This window comes from Eschrichtius robustus, chromosome 13, assembly GCF_028021215.1.
Source record: "Eschrichtius robustus isolate mEscRob2 chromosome 13, mEscRob2.pri, whole genome shotgun sequence".
Lineage (NCBI taxonomy): Eukaryota > Metazoa > Chordata > Mammalia > Artiodactyla > Eschrichtiidae > Eschrichtius > Eschrichtius robustus.
The window spans coordinates 85,174,769-85,196,626 of NC_090836.1; the positions used below are offsets into that span (position 1 = coordinate 85,174,769).

The window sequence follows — 21,858 nt, forward strand, 5'->3', positions numbered from 1 at the left end:
GAATGCAAGAGATTTCTGGGCATTAATTTTGTATCCTGCTACTTTACCAAATTCATTGATTAGCTCTAGTAGTTTTCTGGTAGCATCTTTAGGATTCTCTATGTATAGTATCATGTCATCTGCAAACAGTGACAGATTTAGTTCTTCTTTTCTGATTTGGATTCCTTTTATTTCTTTTTCTTCTCTGATTGCTGTCACTAAATCTTCCAAAACTATGTTGACTAATAGGGGTGAGAGTGGACAACCTTGTCTTTTTCCTGATCTTAGTGGAAATGGTTTCCATTGAGAATGATGTTGGCTCTGGGTTTGTCAGATATGGCCTTTATTATGTGGAGGTAAGTTCCCTCTATGCCCACTTTCTGGCGGGTTTTTATCATAAATGGGTGTTGAATTTTGTCAAAAGCTTTCTCTGCATCTATTGAGATGATCATATGGTTTTTCTTCTTCAGTTTGTTAATATGGTGTATCACATTGATTGATTTGTGTATATTGAAGAATCCTTGCATCCCTGGGATAAATCCCACTTAATCATGGTGTATGATCCTTTTAATGTGTTGTTGGATTCTGTTTGCTAGTATTTTGTTGAGGATTTTTGCATGTATATTCATCAGTGATATTGGTCTGTAATTTTCTTTTTTTGTAGTGTCTTTGTCTGGTTTTGGTATCAGGGTGATGGTGGCCTCATAGAATGTGTCGGGAGTGTTCCTTCCTCTGCAATTTTTTGGAAGAGTTTGAGAAGGATGGGTGTTAGCTCGTCTCTAAATGTTTGATAGAATTCACCTGTGAAGCCATCTGGTCCTGGACTTTTGTTTGTTGGAAGATTTTTAATCAGTTTCAATTTCATTACTTGTGATTGGTCTGGTCATATTTTCTATTTCTTCCTGGTTCAGCCTTGGAAGGTTATACCTTTCTAAGAATTTGTCCATTTCTTCCAGGTTGTCCATTTTATTGGCATAGAGTTGCTTGTAGTAGTCTCTTAGGATGCTTTGTATTTCTGTGGTGTCTGTTGTAACTTCTCCTTTTTCATTTCTGATTTTATTGATTTGAGTCCTCTCCCTCTTTTTCTTGATGAGTCTGGCTAATGGTTTATCAATTTACTTATCTTCTCAAAGAACCAGCTTTTAGTTTTATTGATCTTTGCTATTGTTTTCTTAGTTTCTATTTCATTTATTTCTGCTCTGATCTTTATGATTTCTTTCCTTCTGCTAACTTTGGGTTTTGTTTGTTCTTGTTTCTCTAGTTTCTGTAGGTGTAAGGTTAGATTGTTTATTTGAGATTTTTCTTGTTTCTTGAGGCAGGCTTGTATAGCTATAAACTTCCCTCTTAGAACTGCTTTTGCTGCATCCCATAGGTTTTGGATCATTGTGTTTTCATTGTCATTTGTCCCTAGGTATTTTTTGATTTCCTCTGATTTCTTCAGTGTTCTCTTGGTTATTTAGTAACGTATTGTTTAGCCTCCATGTGTTTGTGTTTTTTACGTTTTTTTCCCTGTAATTCATTTCTAATCTCATAGCATTGTGGTCAGAAAAGATGCTTGATATGATTTCAATTTTCTTAAATTTACTGAGGCTTGATTTGTGACCCAAGATGTGATCTATCTTGGACAATGTTCCGTGCGCACTTGAGAAGAAAGTGTGATCTGCTGTTTTTGGATGGAATGTCCCATAAATATCAATTAAATCTATCTGGTCTATTGTGTCATTTAAAGCTTCTGTTTCCTTATTTATTTTCATTTTGGATGATCTGTCCATTGGTGTAAGTGAGGTGTTAAAGTCCCCCACTATTATTGTGTTACTGTCGATTTCCTCTTTTATAGCTGTTAGCAGTTGCCTTATGTATTGAGGTGCTCCTATGTTGGGTGCATATATATTTACAATTGTTATATCTTCTTCTTGGATTGATCCCTTGATCATTATGTAGTGTCCTTCCTTGTCTCTTGAACATTCTTTATTTTAAAGTCTATTTTATCTGATATGAGTCTTGCTACTCCAGCTTTCTTTTGATTTCCATTTGCATGGAATATCTTTTTCCATCCCCTCACTTTCAGTCTGTATGTGTCCCTAGGTCTGAAGTGGGTCTCTTGTAGACAGCATATATATGGGTCTTGTTTTTGTATCCATTCAGCAAGCCTGTGTCTTTTGGTTGGAGCATTTAATCCATTCACGTTTAAGGTAATTATCGATATGTATGTTCCTATGACCATTTTCTTAATTGTTATGGGTTTGTTTTTCTAGGTCCTTTTCTTCTCTTATGTTTCCCACTTAGAGAAGTTCCTTTAGCATTTGTTGTAGAGCTGGTTTGGTGGTGCTGACTTCTCTTAGCTTTTGCTTGTCTGTAAAGCTTTTGATTTCTTCATCGAATCTGAAGGAGATCCTTGCCGGGTAGAGTAATCTTGGTTGTAGGTTCTTCCCTTTCATCACTTTAAGTATATCATGCCACTCCCTTCTGGCTTGTAAAGTTTCTGCTGAGAAATCAGCTCTTAACCTTATGGGAGTTCCCTTGTATGTTATTTGTCATTTTTCCCTTGCTGCTTTCCATAATTTTTCATTGTCTTTAATTTTTGCCAGTTTGATTACTGTGTGTCTCGGCGTGTTTCTCTTTGGGTTTATCCTGTATGGGACTCTCTGCACTTACTGGACTTGGGTGGCTATTTCCTTTCCCATGTTAGGGAAGTTTTCGACTATAATCTCTTCAAATATTTTCTCTGGTCCTTTCTCTCTCTCTTCTCCTTCTGGGACCCCTATAATGCGAATGTTGGTGCGTTTAATGTTGTCCCAGAGGTCTCTTACGTTGTCTTCATTTCTTTTCATTCTTTTTTCTTTATTCTGTTCCACAGCAGTGAATTCCACCATTCTGTCTTCCAGGTCACTTGTCCGTTTTTCTGCCTCAGTTATTCTGCTATTGATTCCTTCTAGTGTAGTTTTCATTTCAGTTATTGTATTGTTCATCTCTGTTTGTTTGTTCTTTAATTCTTCTAGGTCTTTGTTAAACATTTCTTGCATTTTCTCGATCTTTGCCTCCATTCTTTTTCCGAGGTCCTGGATCATCTTCACTATCATTATTCTGAATTCTTTTTCTGGATGGTTGCCTATCTCCACTTCATTCACTTGTTTTTCTAGGTTTGTATCCTGTTCCTGCATCTGGTACATAGCCCTCTGCCTTTTCATCTTGTCTATCTTTGTGTGAATGTGGGTTTTGTTCCACAGGCTGCAGGATTGTAGTTCTTCTTGCTTCTGTTGTCTGCCCTCTGGTGGATGAGGCTATCTAAGAGGCTTGTGCAAGTTTTCTGATGGGAGGGACTGGTGGTGGGTCTAAATTTTTTTCATTTCACGTTACCATTTTTATTTCTGTTTAGGCAGTTACATGTTATGGATGAAACACATGTGATTAATCAAGTGAAAGAAGATGTATGCTATGTGTCTCAGGATTTTTATAGAGACATGGATATTGCCAAGTATGTATAATGGTAACCTAAGAATTGGAAAGTTGATTCTTGGGTAATGTTACATATAGTTAAAATATTTCATAATCTCTGTTTTGTTTTCCAGGTTGAAAGGAGAAGAAAATACAGTAATGGTAGACTATGTTTTGCCTGACTTTAGTACAATTAAAAAGGGCTTTTGTAAGGTAATTTTTTAAAGTTTATTTTTTATTGGTGTATAGTTGATTTACAGTGTTGTTTTAATTTCAGGTGTACACCAAAGTGATTCAGTTATACATATATCTATTGTCTTTCAGATCCTTTCCCATATAGGTTATTACAGAGTATTAAATAGAGTTCCCCGTGCTATACAGTAGGTTCTTGTTGATTTTCTATTTTATATATAATAGTGTACGTTAATCCCAACCTCCTAATTTATCCCTCCCCCCACCTTTCTCCTTTGGTAACCATAAGTTTGTTTTCTAAGTCTGTGATGTAAGGTAATTTTAAAAATACTCAATGATATTTCTTCAAGTGTCCACCTCAGTCAGGTTTGAATAGCATCCAGCTGGGATGGGTGGAATCTCACAGAGTTTTTGATGACTGCCTTCCTGCCTGGTGGCCATTTCTCTAGGCACCAGTGTATGAATGATTAGTTAATATCTCTACTAAAGTTATTTAGAAAAAGAACTATCTGCCATGATAGCACATGGGACAAATCTGGAGATTAACAGTATCATTACCTATATTATGGTTTACCCTTTTGTGTTTCCTTAAGAATTAGTTTAAGTCCAGTTAGAAGTAGGTTATTTGTTGTGAATATTACTGACACAGCTGACCCAATGCTCTGCTGTCAGATTGTAGTTGAAAATGGCAAAATCCAGTGCACTTTCAAAGTGTTGAGAAGAGTTTATCTTGGATGTCAAAACAAAGTAATTTCTCCCTATCTTTGATCAGCTCAGGTAAATTATCAGTTCTGTGGTTGGGTAAATGTGAAGTTTGCCCTTCTAGTTAATGGCTTGGTGAGGAATGGTAGGAAGTTAAAAATGTTTGGTCAGAAACTTAAGCACAAGGAGATATTTTCACAAGGGGACATTTATGGTAATGTTCATTGCAGTATACATTAAAAGAGTGAGAAATTGGGAAGAGCCTAGGTAGCCACTAATGGTAGAAAAATAGATAAACTTTGATATATTCATATTATAAAATAAGCAGTGAAAATGAAGTAGAGCTACGTGATCATCATGGATAAATCTCAGAAATGTGTTTCTGTCTAAAACATGATGTCTAAAAGCAAGTTGTAGAAGGACGTGTACCTTTTCAGGCTATTCAGAATAATTATTATGTTTAGGAATTTATAAATATGAAGTAAAAGTATAAAAACTATGTATGTGAATGATAACACCAAATTTAAAAGGGTGGTGTTATATCTGTGAAGTTACATTAAAATGGTTGATGGATATATGGGGTTTTTTCTTTTTTTTTTTTAAATTATTTATTTTTTGGCTGTGTTTGATCTTCGTTGCTGTGCACAGGCTTTCTCTAGTTGCAGTGAGTGGGCGCTACTCTTCGTTTTGGCACGTGGGCTTCTCACTGCAGTGGCTTCTCTTGTTGTGGAGCAGGGCTCTAGGCGCACAGGCTTCAGTAGTTGTGGCATATGGGCCCAGTAGTTGTGGCTTGCGTGCTCTAGAGCGCAGGCTCAGTAGTTGTGGCGCATGGGCTTAGTTGCTCTGCGGCATTTGGGATCTTCTTGGAGCAGGGCTCGAACCTGTGTCCCCTGCATTGGCAGGCAGATTCTTAACCACTGCGCCACCAGGGAAGTCTGGATATATGGGTTTTATATAATTATTTATGCTTGTTTTTATGCCTGAAATTAAAAAAATTTGGGGGGGCCAGATTATTGAGGTGAAATACGCATCAGAATTCAGAGAAAGCTACTCAGGTCCTTATAAAATCAAAATCATCCTGTAATGTCCTTAGAAACATATCCTTGTGGAAGGACCGAGGCTGGCTTTCAGAAGTGGGAATTGTGACAGATTATGGGATCAGGTTGTCTGACATGAACTGGGGAGAGAAACTGGAAGCCCATGTCCCACTTAGGATATGGAAGGTGTATTTTTTTCTTTACAAGACAAGGAAAACTGCCCCAAACATATAGATACCAAGCCATTTTCTCATTAGGCACATTTGATCATCCTCATTTATTATAGCTGATTAAAACAGTCCAGTGATATAAAATACCTTGTGGAGAATTTATAGCACTCTGGACTCATGGTGGTAAAGTAATCCGTATTTCTACAGGGATGGACCCTGAGTAAAGTCTCAGTAATTCCCAGTTCCTCCAAACCTGACTAAAAATCACCTGGGTCACTTGAAGAACAATTGGTATCCATGTTCTCAGTTCCTGTCCCTGGAAATGCTTAGTGCCTAACTTTGAAAACTTAAACTTAATCTCTAAAAAAGAAAAAAATCTCTTCCAGATGATTGGACTATCAACTATGTTTGGAAATCTTTCTCTTTTTTAAAATGTAGTTCTCTCCTGCCCTGCAAATGAGAACTTATCAGTTTATTGGATGTTATCTGCTGAACTCTGCCAGTTTCTTTCCCAAATCATAAGCCTTGATTTCTCAATCCTACACCTTACATAGTGAGCTAGTAGAATTGTGATTGTTCCCCCAGTTGATTATTGTTTTACTCATCAGCTTTGGAGAAAAAAGGCAGAAGCCACATTGTATTGTTTGCAGCTCTTTTATTGGCCTTTGGCCTTGTGATCTGAATCTTGTTATGACTGCACTTCACTAATTGAGTATAGACTCCTTGTTACTTGTACACTTTAACATCAGTTGAATGGACATAGTCAGTTGGACTGGACTTTTACTAGATGATGGAATGTTACATCAAATATTTATTTCAGAAATAATGGATGAATCTTTACTTTGTCAATTAATGTTAAAATTTGTACCACAATACATGTTAAATTGTGTACATCTTAATAATTTTTAAGGTTTAGAAATGGTCATATTTTGGATATGTTAGGATTACTCCTGAAATGTATTTTTTTAATTTAATACTTGATTAACTGGTTTTCATCATTGCCTGACAATCAAAATCTTTGATGAGAACTGTTAAATACTTATGAAACTAGAAAAACAATACTGCATAAGATGAAAGAGAATTATACTTGTTTGAGAGCCTTTATACTTAGGATATTGTTAAACTTGGACCTTGATAGTTTATTCAAGAATATTTTTAAATACTTAGGAAAAACTGACAACCTTGATTTTCTGGTACTGATGATAGTAACAATAATAATAAGGTCTGTAATATTGTTACTGATTACAACTGATAGAAATTCCAGTTTTATTTTTTAACAGAAAGAGAATGCTTACGAAACTGTTAATGAATGCTTTACTGGCCTAAATTGAGAAAATTGCCCTCATAGTTAACTGTTACCACTTTCTGCAGAGCCATTGTAGTTTAAACATTTCTTTCATGGTACCGGAATGAAATTTATGAGGGCTGTACAGTAATCATGACTTGCATTGACTAAAATAGCAACTCCCAGCTGCCTTTATAAATTCCTTCATTTGTCTATGTCTAAAACAAAAATCTTTTTGAAATTGTACTCTTAGAAACAAAAACTACGTGTAGTTCCAGATTATATATTAACGATTAATGGCTTTAGAGCTAACATTCAGCAAGGATATCTAGTTCTGGCTTTTCCCCCAGTTAGATATTTGACCCTGGGTCAGTCACATGATCTTCTTCTGTAAAATCAGGGCTGTGGACTAGATAACCTCTAATGTTTTGTCAAATTAAATTCTCCAAGTCTGTATCTGTCTCAAGTTATTTTGAGTGTTGACAATATGAGTTATATCCTGTACACTCAAGCCAATATCATTTTTAAATGAATTTGTAAATTTATAGGAAGTATCTTCCATTCTGCCTGAGAAGGAAGAATACTTTATCTGTGAAGAAATAATATTCTTCTCTTTGCTAGGGCAACCATAGTTTAATTGGGTTAAAAGTGATGTGTAGTTTTCCTTGTTCTTCCTAGGGTATTGTGAATTTTGTGTAATTTTTAGGATATTTTTATTTAAAAATAATGTTTCAAGGGACTTCCCTGGTAGTCCAGTGGTTAAGAATCCATGCTTCCAGTGCAGGGGGTGCAGGTTTGATCAACTGGTCTGGGAACTAATATCCCACATGTTGTATGACGTGGCCAAAAAAATTAAAAAAAAAAAAAAGTTTCAAGCATGGAATTTCCAAATGATAGAAATCAGAATCATTCATATCCAGGTTAAGAGAGGCAATGTAGTAGGAGGAATATGTTGCGTGTGCTTGAGTTATTAGTTGAATGATCTTGAGCAAGTCACATAACCTTGCCTAGCCCAATTGCATCATTAGTAAAAGGAAAATATATCTACCTTACAGGGTTATATGAGAATTCAGTATGATAATGTACGTAAAATGCCTAAAACAAACACCATATTGTTGACTCACATGCTATACTGGGTAGTGGATATGTGATGGCGAACAGTGTAGATGATGAAGGATAATACAGGGTGATAGTAAGAATACTAGAGGGACCTTTTATTTGGGAGTCAGAAGAAGCCTCTCTGAGGAAGCTGAAACCTGAACAGAGAGTAGGTGACTAATTATATTAAGGAATAGTTTTTATATACTTTACTCTTTAACAATAAATTATTAATATTTCTTTTCATATATTTTAAGTATTTTTATATTTATATAGAGGATTGGGATATACTCTGTTACAGGTGGAAAATTGCATATACGAGTCAAATGAACTTAATGTCTTTAACAATCTAGAAGAGCTGATGAGTCTTAGTACAATTGAGAAGGACCATTATTTTAATGATGTAGAATGCTGTAGAAGGAGATTATTTTTTTCTGGCCCTTTCAGGAGCACAGCTCACAGAGTGGGTGGGTTAACAGAAAATAAATAGCAAAAGAATTTCAGTGATAAAGTCCATGTATTTGCCTTAAATCATTTTGGAAACTGGTTTTTGAATAGAGGTTGAATAAATAATAAAGAAATTTAATGATGTAGGCTTTTTGCACAAGGGAAAGGGGAAATCCTAATAGAATAAAACCATAGTGCCCAATAAACATCTAAGGCAAAGCCAGGGGAGTGAAAGTAGATAGCGGTGGAAACATAAGGTACAGTGTTTTTTATTTAGAGTATGTTCTTTGTTCTTTAGAAACTGGAATCACTCTGTTCTTAGAGGTAGATTATGAAGCTCCTTCTCTATTCTCCTTTTCTTTCTTTCTGTTTTAAAATGTATGGAATAAAACCACATCATCTTTGGGGGAATAGCTATATTAAGAGTCAATAGTTATTTATTTGTGTGGTTCGGCAACAGCAGAGAAGACCACATTTATCTAACTTCTGAGAATCCTGAAACTTCCAAGAACATGGTTAATATATTGGTATTACATATTACTAAATGTTATTAGTCATGTGAGCTAGATAACATAACTTAAACTTTTCATCTTATTTTTCTTTAAGCCAAGAGAAGAAATGGTGTTAAGTGGAAAATACAAATCTGGGGAACAAATTCTTCGTCTGGCCAATGAGAGATTTGCTGTTCCAGAAATACTCTTTAATCCTTCTGATATAGGAATTCAAGAAATGGGAATTCCAGAAGCTATTGTCTATTCAATTCAGAACTTACCTGAAGGTGCATAAATAATGAGGAGTAATGATATTTTTTTGAAAATCATAAGCTCTGTGAACCCTAGAGAAGTCATCTGTTTCTTCTAAATAATTTGAGCAAATGGCTACTTTATTTGCAGAGATTTCCAGATCTAACTTGAATAATTCTTTATTGTACTTTATTTTACTTGAATAATTCTTTATTGGTCCTAGATTATAAATTTGATATAGGAAGAGTAATTATGGTCTGCTTGAACTTGAAGAAATTCATCTCTTTATAAGTATTAAATTGCTATATACATTTTAAAAGTTTTAATTTAAGCCAAATTTGCACAGAGTAGAAATTTATAATTTAACAGTTTAATGGGTTTTAGCTGTTGATGAGACTGGTTTATTCCTTCTGTTATATTTCAATTAATATACAGGAAGTTAGTTTTAATGAGATTGAAGTATAGTGTTTCACAGTGATTTCTGGGTTCTCCTGAGGCATGATTTAACTAAATAATGTTCTAAAGTTTTGGAGTACCTTTATATCTTAAAAATGTCTTCCTAGTTCATAAGGAACAGTGTAGGCGTTGGAGAAAATCTTGCCTATGCAATGTCCTTTCCTCCCATTAAAAAAGAAAAAAAGTCAGATAATGCCGTCACCTTAATATAGTTATTTCACAACTAATTTCATATTAATATTTCATATTGATTTCTCATTTTATCTAAAGTTGCAGTCATGAGGTTTACAACATTTTGTACTACACTGTTTTAATGTTGTGTTGTAAGACTCAATATTAACGTAGCAGTACTCTGTCCCTGTTTTGTGAACAGAAGCATTAGGTGGGATGGCCAGTACCTATCAATTCCTGATAAATTTCCCAGTGGTGCTTGGTAGCCCTTTAAGATTGACTAACCATGTGGCACTTAATATTTGCTATCATGTAACTTTAATGAGTGTAGAACATAAGATCCTTTCTTTAAATATTATTATAGATTGAGTATTTTTCACTATCAATTGTAAGTATTGCACAATAAGTATGTGTGTCTCAGAGATAACATGGAAACTTGTATTTTCAAGTTAAAAATGTCACGAAGGACCTCCTTTTCATCTTTACACTAGCTAACGGTCTCAGCCTACATAAAGACCTCCTCCATTTTAGGGAAGAACAATTTTAATTTTCAAATGTCTGCTACTAGAATTTTACTCATTTATGTATAGCTTACATGTATATGTAATAAGTTGCTAGTAGTTCAACCCCTTCACCTTAGCCTTTCTTTTAAAGATCTATGAGGTCATATTTCTGTTTAATATGTTTATTTGTAAAAATAACCTCATTACAAAATCTTATAAGTTATAATTTATATGGTTATAAAAAACTATATGGTTTCCCAACCAGTAACTTTCATCCCTAATTGCTTTTATCTAATCTCTCATCCACATTTCTCCAGGAAGATAAGTAGACAGATTTTCTAATGCCTTTTTTCTTTCTATTTTTCTCTTTTAAAAGAAATGCAGCCACATTTTTTTAAGAACATTGTTTTGACAGGAGGAAATTCCCTTTTCCCGGGATTTAGGGATCGGGTTTACTCGGAAGTTCGATGTCTCACTCCAACAGATTACGATGTTTCTGTTGTGCTGCCTGAAAAGTAAGTGTTGGCTTATATAGAAACAAATCATGGAAGTTAGTTTGCAGATAAAGAGGTCTGTAGGCAGACTTGAGTTTAAAGCCTGGTTCTACCAGGTTGCCAGGTTTATTTCACCTTTGGGAAGCTTATTTTTCTCAAAAAATGAAACGATATAGCTGCTGGACAATCATTGACAGGAAGACAGTGTAACTCACCAGAAAAGATACCCCACATCCAAAGACAAAGGAGAAGCCACAGTGAGATGGTAGAAGGGGTGCAATCACAGTAAAATCAAATCCCATAACTGCTGGGTGGGTGACTCACAGACTGGAGAACACTTACACCACAGAAGTCCACACACTGGAATGAAGGTTCTGAGCCCCACGTCATGCTTCCCAACCTGGGGGTCCGGCAACGGGAGGAGGAATTCCTAGACAATCAGACTTTGAAGGCTAGTGGGATTTGATTGCAGGACTTCGACAGGACTGGGGGAAACAGAGACTCCACTATTGGAGGGCACACACAAAGTAGTGTGCACATCGGGACCCAGGGAAAGGAGCAGTGACCCCAGGGGAGACTGAACCAGACCTACCTGCTAGTGTTGGAGAGTCACCTGCAGAGGTGGGGAGTGCTGTGGCTCACCATGGGGACAAGGACACTGACAGCAGAAGTTCTGGGAAGTACTCCTTGGCGTGAGCCCTCCCGGAGTCTGCCATTAGCCCCACCAAAGAGCCCAGGTAGGCTCCACTGTTGGGTTGCCTCAGGCCAAACAACCAACAGGGAGGGAACCCAGCCCCACCCATCAGCAGTCAAATGGATTAAAGTTTTACTGAGCTCCGCCCACCAGAGCAAGAGTCAGCTCTACCCATCACCAGTCCCTCCCATAAGGAAACTTGCACAAGCCTCTTAGATAGCCTCATCCACCAGAGGGCAGACAACAGAAGCAAGAAGAACTACAATCCTGCAGCCTGTGGAACAAAACCCACATTCACACAAAGATAGACAAGATGAAAAGGCAGAGGGCTATGTACCAGATGCAGGAACAAGATACAAACCTAGAAAAACAAGTGAATGAAGTGGAGATAGGCAACCATCCAGAAAAAGAATTCAGAATAATGATAGTGAAGATGATCCAGGACCTCGGAAAAAGAATGGAGGCAAAGATCGAGAAAATGCAAGAAATGTTTAACAAAGACCTAGAAGAATTAAAGAACAAACAAACAGAGATGAACAATACAATAACTGAAATGAAAACTACACTAGAAGGAATCAATAGCAGAATAACTGAGGCAGAAAAACGGACAAGTGACCTGGAAGACAGAATGGTGGAATTCACTGCTGTGGAACAGAATAAAGAAAAAAGAATGAAAAGAAATGAAGACAACGTAAGAGACCTCTGGGACAACATTAAACGCACCAACATTCGCATTATAGGGGTCCCAGAAGGAGAAGAGAGAGAGAAAGGACCAGAGAAAATATTTGAAGAGATTATAGTCGAAAACTTCCCTAACATGGGAAAGGAAATAGCCACCCAAGTCCAGTAAGTGCAGAGAGTCCCATACAGGATAAACCCAAAGAGAAACACGCCGAGACACACAGTAATCAAACTGGCAAAAATTAAAGACAATGAAAAATTATGGAAAGCAGCAAGGGAAAAATGACAAATAACATACAAGGGAACTCCCATAAGGTTAAGAGCTGATTTCTCAGCAGAAACTTTACAAGCCAGAAGGGAGTGGCATGATATACTTAAAGTGATGAAAGGGAAGAACCTACAACCAAGATTACTCTACCCGGCAAGGATCTCCTTCAGATTCGATGAAGAAATCAAAAGCTTTACAGACAAGCAAAAGCTAAGAGAAGTCAGCACCACCAAACCAGCTCTACAACAAATGCTAAAGGAACTTCTCTAAGTGGGAAACATAAGAGAAGAAAAGGACCTAGAAAAACAAACCCATAACAATTAAGAAAATGGTCATAGGAACATACATATCGATAATTACCTTAAACGTGAATGGATTAAATGCTCCAACCAAAAGACACAGGCTTGCTGAATGGATACGAAAACAAGACCCATCTATATGCTGTCTACAAGAGACCCACTTCAGACCTAGGGACACATACAGACTGAAAGTGAGGGGATGGAAAAAGATATTCCATGCAAATGGAAATCAAAAGAAAGCTGGAGTAGCAAGACTCATATCAGATAAAATAGACTTTAAAATAAAGAATGTTCAAGAGACAAGGAAGGACACTACATAATGATCAAGGGATCAATCCAAGAAGAAGATATAACAATTGTAAATATATATGCACCCAACATAGGAGCACCTCAATACATAAGGCAACTGCTAACAGCTATAAAAGAGGAAATCGACAGTAACACAATAATAGTGGGGGACTTTAACACCTCACTTACACCAATGGACAGATCATCCAAAATGAAAATAAATAAGGAAACAGAAGCTTTAAATGACACAATAGACCAGATAGATTTAATTGATATTTATGGGACATTCCATCCAAAAACAGCAGATCACACTTTCTTCTCAAGTGCGCACGGAACATTGTCCAAGATAGATCACATCTTGGGTCACAAATCAAGCCTCAGTAAATTTAAGAAAATTGAAATCATATCAAGCATCTTTTCTGACCACAACGCTATGAGATTAGAAATGAATTACAGGGAAAAAAACGTAAAAAACACAAACACATGGAGGCTAAACAATACGTTACTAAATAACCAAGAGAACACTGAAGAAATCAGAGGAAATCAAAAAATACCTAGGGACAAATGACAATGAAAACACAATGATCCAAAACCTATGGGATGCAGCAAAAGCAGTTCTAAGAGGGAAGTTTATAGCTATACAAGCCTGCCTCAAGAAACAAGAAAAATCTCAAACAATCTAACCTTACACCTACAGAAACTAGAGAAACAAGAACAAACAAAACCCAAAGTTAGCAGAAGGAAAGAAATCATAAAGATCAGAGCAGAAATAAATGAAATAGAAACAAAACAATAGCAAAGATCAATAAAACTAAAAGCTGGTTCTTTGAGAAGATAAACAAAATTGATAGGCATTAGCCAGACTCATCAAGAAAAAGAGGGAGAGGACTCAAATCAATAAAATCAGAAATGAAAAAGGAGAAGTTACAACAGACACCACAGAAATACAAAGCATCCTAAGAGACTACTACAAGCAACTCTATGCCAATAAAATGGACAACCTGGAAGAAATGGACAAATTCTTAGAAAGGTATAACCTTCCAGGACTGAACCAGGAAGAAACAGAAAATATGAACAGACCAATCACAAGTAATGAAATTGAAACTTCGATTAAAAATCTTCCAACAAACAAAAGTCCAGGACCAGATGGCTTCACAGGTGAATTCTATCAAACATTTAGAGAAGAGCTAACACCCATCTTTCTCAAATTCTTCCAAAAATTGCAGAGGAAGGAACACTCCCAAACACATTCTATGAGGCCACCATCACCCTGATACCAAAACCAGACAAAGATACTACAAAGAAAGAAAATTACAGACCAATATCACTGATGAATATACATGCAAAAAGCCTCAACAAAATACTAGCAAACAGAATCCAGCAACACATTAAAAGGATCATACACCACGATCAAGTGTGATTTATCCCAGGGATGCAAGGATTCTTCAATATACACAAATCAATCAATGTGATACACCATATTAACAAACTGAAGAAGAAAAACCATATGATCATCTCAATAGATGCAGAAAAAGCTTTTGACAAAATTCAACACCCATTTATGATAAAAACCCTCCAGAAAGTGGGCATAGAGGGACCCTACCTCAACATAATAAAGGGCGTATACGAGAAACCCACAGCAAACATCATTCTCAATGGTGAAAAACTGAAAGCATTTCCTCTAAGATCAGGAACAAGACAAGGATGTCCACTCTCACCCCTATTATTCAACATAGTTTTGGAAGTCCTAGCCATGGCAATCAGAAGAAAAAGAAATAAAAGGAATATAAATTGGAAAAGAAGAAGTAAAACTGCCACTGTTTGCAGATGACATGATACTATACATAGAGAATCCTAAAGATGCCACCAGAAAGTACTAGAGCTAATCAATGAATTTGGTAAAGTTTCAGGATTCAAAATTAATGCACAGAAACCTCTTGCATTCCTATACACTAATGATGAAAAATCTGAGAGAAATTAAGGAAACACTCCGATTTGCCATTGCAACAAAAAGAATAAAATACCTAGGAATAAACCTACCTAGGGAGACAAAAGACCTGTATGCAGAAAACTGTAAGACACTGATGAAAGAAATTAAAGATGATACCAACACATGGAGAGATATACAATGTTCTTGGATTGGAAGAATCAATATTGTGAAAATGACTCTACTACCCAAAGCAATCTACAGATTCAATGCAATCCCTATCAAATTACCAGTGGCATTTTTTATGGAACTAGAACAAAAAACCTTAAAATTTGTATGGAGACACAAATGACCCCGAATAGCCAAAGCAGTCAGTGAAAAAACGGAGCTGGAGGAATCAGACTCCCTGACTGCAGACTGTAGTACAAAGCTACAGTAATCAAGACAATATGGTACTGGCACAAAAACAGAAACATAGATCAATGGAACAAGATAGAAAGCCCAGAGATAAACCCACACACCTGTGGTCAACTAATCTGTGACAAAGGAGGCAAGGATATACAATGTAGAAAAGACAGTCTCTTCAATAAGTGGTGTTGGGAAAACTGGACAGCTACATGTAAAAGAATGAAATTAGAACACTCCCTAACACCATACACAAAAATAAACTCAAAATGGATTAGAGACCTAAATGTAAGACTGGACGCTATAAAACTCTTAGAGGAAAACAAAGGAAGAACACTCTTTGACATAAATCACAGCAAGATCTTTTTTGATCCACCTCCTAGAGTAATGGAAATAAAAACAAAAATAAACAAATGGGACCTAATGAAACTTAAAAGCTTTTGCACAGCAAAGGAAACCATAAACAAGACGAAAAGACAGCCCTCAGAATCGGAGAAAATATTTGCCAACGAAGCAACGGACAAAGGATTAATCTCCAAAATAATAAACAGGTCATGCAGCTCAATATTAAAAAAACAAACAACCCAATCAAACAATGGGTAGACCTAAGTAGACATTTCTCCAAAGAAGACATATAGGTGGCCAAGAAACACATGAAAAGCTGCGCAACATCACTAATTATTAGAGAAATGCAAATCAAAACTACAATGAGGTATCACCTCACACCAGTTAGAATGGGCATCTTCAGAAAATCTACAAACAACAAATGCTGGAGAGGTTGTGGAGAAAAGGGAACCCTCTTGCAGTGTTGGTGGGAATGTAAATTGATACAGCCACTATGGAGAACAGTATGGAGGTTCCTTAAAAAACTAAAAATAGAACTACCATACCACCCAGCAATCCCACTACTGGGCATATACCCAGAGAAAACCATAATTCAAAAAGACACATGCACCCCAGTGTTCATTGCAGCACTATTTACAATATCCAGGTCATGGAAGCAACCTAAATGGCCATCAACAGACGAATGGATAAAGAAGAGGTGGTACGTATATACAATGGAATATTACTGAGCCATAAAAAGGAATGAAACTGGGTCATTTGTAGAGACGTGGATGGATCTAGAGACTGTCATACAGAGTGAAGTAAGTCAGAAAGAGAAAAACAAATATCGTATATTAACGCATGTATGTGGAACCTAGAAAAATGGTACAGATGAACCGGTTTGCAGGGCAGAAGTTGGGACACAGAGAAGAAACTTATGGACACCAAGCGGGGGAAGCCGTGGGGGGGTGAAGATGGTGGTGTGATGAAATTGGCGATTGGGATTGACATGTATACACTGATGTGTATAAAATTGATGAGTAATAGGAACCTGCTGTATAAAAAAATAAAATAAAATTCAAAAATTAAAATAAAAAAAGAAATGATAAACTTTACTTTCAGTGGATTAAAGGGGATGAAGTATGTGAAGTATCATCCATTATGATTGGTACATAATGGGTGCTCAGTTAATGTACGATCACTTCCCTATAGTGAATCAGTCCTCATTACTTGGAGATTTTTTACAGGCAAAGCAGTTAGGTTATTATCTATTCGATTTGGGACTTCCCTAGTGGCGCAGTGGTTAAGAATCTGCCTGCCAATGCAGGGGACACGGGTTCGAGCCCTGGTCCAGGAAGATGTCACATGCTGCGGAGCAACTAAGCCCGTGCATCACAACTACTGAGCCTGGGCTCTAGGGCCCACGAACTGCAAGTACTGAGCCCGCGTGCCACAACTTCTGAAGCCTGTGCACCTGAAGCCTGTGATCTGCAACAGGAGAAGCCACCGCGATGAGAAGCCCGTGCACTGCAATGAAGAGTAGCCCCCACTCGCCGCAACTAGAGAAAGCCCGCACACAGCAACGATGACCCAATGCAGCCAAAAAGAAATAAAAAATAAAATATAATAAATTTTAAAAACTTTATCTATTTAATTTATCTGAGATATGCCATTTCTTGAGAGTTTCTATGAAGAATAGAAATATGAGAATTTAACCAAGATAAATTATGTCAATTGGTAAGGTGTTTTGGAATGTTTTAGAATAATTTAAAATACTTAAAATAAACTTTTACATTTAAGTAGTCTTTTTTTTTAATTCAAAACTCTTTTATATGTACCCCTTATCCTGTTTTATAAGACAAAGCAGATAATTAAGGTAGAATTTTAGAGCTGTAAGAAGGGCTTATAGATCATCCTCTTCTGTGTGCTTATTTGTAAATAAACAGAGGCTCATGAGTTAGCAAAGGTCTTATGATAAGTTAATAGCAGTAACCAGACTAAAATTCAGTTCTCTTTCCCTGGAGGCAGAAGTTCTCACCAAATCTATGTCTAAATAATCCCCCGTCACTGCTCCACTGTTTTAAGTGGCAGAGTTGCAAACAAGACCCCACATACCTGATTTTTAATTTTAGAGTTTTGTTTTAAAGCTAAAGAAGAATTTTTCAAAATCAATAGCAGTTAATAGAAGGCCCTCATCTGATCACTTAATTTTATAGCTATCAGATAAAAGAATAAATTACCATTAGATATTGGAGTGATTTTTATCAGCATTAATGTTCATATACTCTTTAGAATATGAAGCATATTGGATTTTTATCCTGCATTTTAAGTGTAAGTCATGCATACATTACAGGACAAGGGATCTATAGAAATAGTTTTTATTCATCAAATCTTTATTGCACATCTGCTTTTATAGATAGATATATATTTAGGTTTTTTTAAGGTTAGGAAATGTAATATAGTAAGGAAAACACTTTTTTCTTTATCATTTTCATATTTAAAACTGAATTGGGGGAGAGGAAGAGTAGAAGTAGAATTACACAAATTCAACCAATTACACAGAATTACAACCAGTTACCTTGGTTGTACATAAAATTAAACTAAAAGTTTGATGTGCTCTAATTTTACTTATTGACCATGTCCTACCATGTAGCAGGTTTATCATGCACTGTGTTTTTTAAATGTCTCATTTATTAGAGGCAACAAAGTATAGGAACAAAAGCACAGAATGTGTGAAAACAGTTCCGAGTTGAATCCTAGTTTCAGTTTTAACTTCTCTGAACCTCATTTTCCATATCTATAAAGTGGGAGTTATAATATCTATTTCATTGGTTGCTGGGTGAATTGATTTGATGACATATCTTTGTCACGTACAAAAGTTAGACTCAGTTATTACTGTGTTTTTCTTTTTATGCATTTTTTGTATTTTGCTTGTATTCTTGTTTTTTATTAGAGGTAGAAGGTCCATAAATTCAGGGCACAGGGAAAATAAAAAGAACACTTACTTGTAGTGGTGACCAACTTTCCTTTCCGAGTTTGCTTTACTCCTATGAAGTTTATGCTTATTTTCACACTTTAAATGATCTTCTGTTAAATCAGGTTGGGTAGAGATTGCCACATTTTAGTTACTAATTAATGTTTCTGGCATTTCAGTTCTGTAAAATCATCTGGGTTCACTTATTTTACCTTTATTTTTAGCCCTATTACTTATGCCTGGGAAGGTGGAAAATTGATATCAGAGAATGATGATTTTGAAGATATGGTGGTAACAAGAGAAGATTATGAAGAAAATGGACATAGCGTCTGTGAAGAGAAATTTGATATTTAAGAAACGTTTCTGAAAGTTTTGACTGTGGCAAAGGTTTAATTTTCAATGTTCTTTTTAAAGGAAGTTAAGGACCTGTGTTACCTTTCATCCTAAGATAAGATAACATCTTGAACTTATGTAAATACTTTGATCCATGGCTGATTTTCAACGGTTTCTTAGCTAGGTTAGTAAGTAAACTGTAACTCAGCCCAAATTTTCATTTAGGAGCTAGACTTACTATAACAATGCTTATGCTGTTTCCAAGACTGAGTTATCTTTCATTAGAAGATGAAAGAGTGAGTGTATTTTAAGTTTAATACTTTATAGCTAAAAGCACAAACTTAACTGTCTCACTGGTCAGGTTTCCTTAGAAGGTAGTTTTGTGTGACTGACTAGGAATTGGCCAGAGTATTTTCAGGCTGATATGATTTCTCTCTTTCTTTTAGAACTAAGTATTTTATCTTTAAATTGTCATTTTTATTTGTATATACTAAAGTTGGAAAAACTAATCTATGTGTATGTAATGTTTATTTTTTACTTAGCCTACGTTTGAAAGGATGAAGACCAAAGCCAATTTATTAAAGTGTTTGTGGTCAGTACTGTGTTGCAGAAATGTATTATTTCACTCATAAAAATACTATACCATTTTTTTAGGATGAAATTCTTGTGTCATTGGGCTCATGAATCAAATTCCTGCCAATCTCTTTACCTTAGCTTGGATCATGTGCCTACCCCATGGCTTCAGGGATTTTAACAGCCCTACTAAGATAGCCTAGAGTGAAAGAAGGTAGTTTCCCAAAGGAAAATTAAGGTGAAGAGACAGATGCTGGGCAGGGTGAAAGAGCTGTCCACTACAATTATATTTGGATTATATGGACAGTCCCTGATTTACAGTGGTTCGACTTAATGATTTTTTGACTTTACAATGGTGCGAACACAGTATGCACTCATTAGAAACTGTTCTTCAAATTTTGAACTTTAATATTTTCCTGGGCTAGCGATATTTGGTATGTTACTCTCTTGTGATGCTGGGCAGCGGCAGTGAGCCACAGGTCCCAGTCAGGGTAAACAACCAATATGCTTACAACCATTCTGTACCCACCAACCATTCTGTTTTTCACTTTCAGCACAATATTCAATAAATTATGAAATATTCCACACTTAATTATAAAATAGGCTTTGTGTTTGATGATTTTGCCCAACTCTAGGTTAATGTAAATATTCTGAGCGCGTATAAGGTAAGCTAGACTAAGCTATGATGTTTGGTAGGTGAGGTGTAGTAAATGCATTTTTGACTTAATCAAAGAAGATCTGTATTAGGTTAGGGCCTGGTCAGTCCTTCCTAGACCTAGGCTAGTTACATTACTTGTTATCATTGCAGAGTTGCAAATTGATTGTGTTTGTGTGATACCCAGGTAGTAGCATATAATCTGTGGAGAGTGTAGCAAAAAGATGCTGGTGGCATAAAAGAAGTTTTTGCAACCATACAGTGTAACAGTGTAACTGTGCTAGAATTTCAGGGTGATGCAATTAGAGGTATAAAGGTAAGTCACCATTTAAAGGGCTTTCCTTGACTTACCAGGACCTCACCTTGCAGGCAGAATACTATCATCAACAACCAAGATGTTTTTCGTATGAGGAACTGGGGCATTCCTCAAAGCTGCATTTCCAAAACATGCCCTAACTTGAAGTTTCCCATAGTGTTCTGCTGAGAATAATGTGTGTGTCACATGCTTACTACAGTACACTAATTTCTGTTTACGGTGTAGGTCTCATAGTGCTCATTTTTGAGACACTAAAAATTCATTTCTGAAATTAATGAACATAGATGCTAATCGTTTATCTCTAACCTTGAAGCTCCCATCAATTTTAACACCTGCCTAATTTTGAAACTTTATTGCTAGAGATAATGTTTTACTATTATACAGTAAGTTGACTTCAAAGAGAACATTTAACATTAGCTCTAAATAATAACAAAGTTATCTATTTTTGAAAGATGTTAAAGATCCTAATTTGAGATTCACTAGAAGTATTGAGCGAGAACTTAGCCACATTAGAGTTTATAATTTTGTGCTGCAAATTGCATGCATGGAAACAGTGTTCTAGCATTGGCCATGCATAATATACACCTTAAGACAATAGAGGATTAGGGTTTACATCAATGACTAATCAAGATAGGATAATCCCCTCCAACACTTTTCTATCTTGGTTTTGAATTTTTTAATTCAGTGGTGATTGGCTTGATGTGGCAAACTGATCATGTTCACCTACTTCTCTACCTGTCCGAAATCCTTTTAAACATTTCTAGTGGAGGAATGCACAGGGAACACTTACTTCAGTGCTTTTTGTGATATATTATTTCTCAAGCTGGGTTGGTGGGCACATGGGTATTCATTACATTAGAATCTTTATTGTGTGCATGAAATAGTTCATATTATATTTTGATAGTAGAGTAAATCCTTAAGTGGACTCTAGGAAATAAAAAGGGTGCCACTGATGAACAAATGTGGAAGAATTCCTAAAAGATGGAAAACAAATGGGATTAGGTTGTTAGAGAAACAAGAAAACCTATGTCCCAGATCAGGGCAGGAGGAATCTACTAGAGACGTAAGAGCAATTCCAGAGACGTTTTAATTCAGGACAAATAGAGGAGATCATGGATTAGACAGTAAAAGAATGAATTAGAAACACTGAGCCCAACTCCCTGTTTTTTTGGGGGGGGGCTGTGCTGCCTGGATTGCAAGATCTTAGTTCCCCTACCAGTGATCCAACCCCGGGGCCCTGGCAGTGAGAGCATCAAGTCCTAACCACTGGACCGCCAGGGAATTCCCCCGACTCCCTTTTTGGAATGGAGGCTCAGCAGTGAGAGAGTTGAAATGTAAGGTTTGGAGAGAGAAACAGAATAGAACCTGAAATAATGTCATATCCACTAAGAGCATCGGAGTAAAACAAC

General features: G+C 36.3%; 1 protein-coding gene across 3 annotated transcripts in view; it reads left to right on the forward strand.

The window, feature by feature from the left end:
- The window catches only part of ACTR6 (actin related protein 6), a 31,785-nt gene extending 11,727 nt beyond the window's left edge, over positions 1 to 20,058 (forward strand). Inside the window, exons 7-11 of one of the 3 annotated variants that reach the window (XM_068561486.1) lie at positions 3,356 to 3,454; positions 3,549 to 3,627; positions 8,952 to 9,123; positions 10,595 to 10,733; positions 18,797 to 20,058. In XM_068561486.1, coding sequence (XP_068417587.1) covers positions 3,356 to 3,454; positions 3,549 to 3,627; positions 8,952 to 9,123; positions 10,595 to 10,733; positions 18,797 to 18,926 — 619 coding nt within the window. In that variant the 3' untranslated portion in view covers positions 18,927 to 20,058. The remainder of the gene's footprint in view (positions 1 to 3,355; positions 3,455 to 3,548; positions 3,628 to 8,951; positions 9,124 to 10,594; positions 10,734 to 18,796) is intronic. The other 2 variants (XM_068561487.1, XM_068561489.1) reach the window with 2 other exon arrangements.
- The last annotated feature ends 1,800 nt before the right edge of the window (positions 20,059 to 21,858 follow it).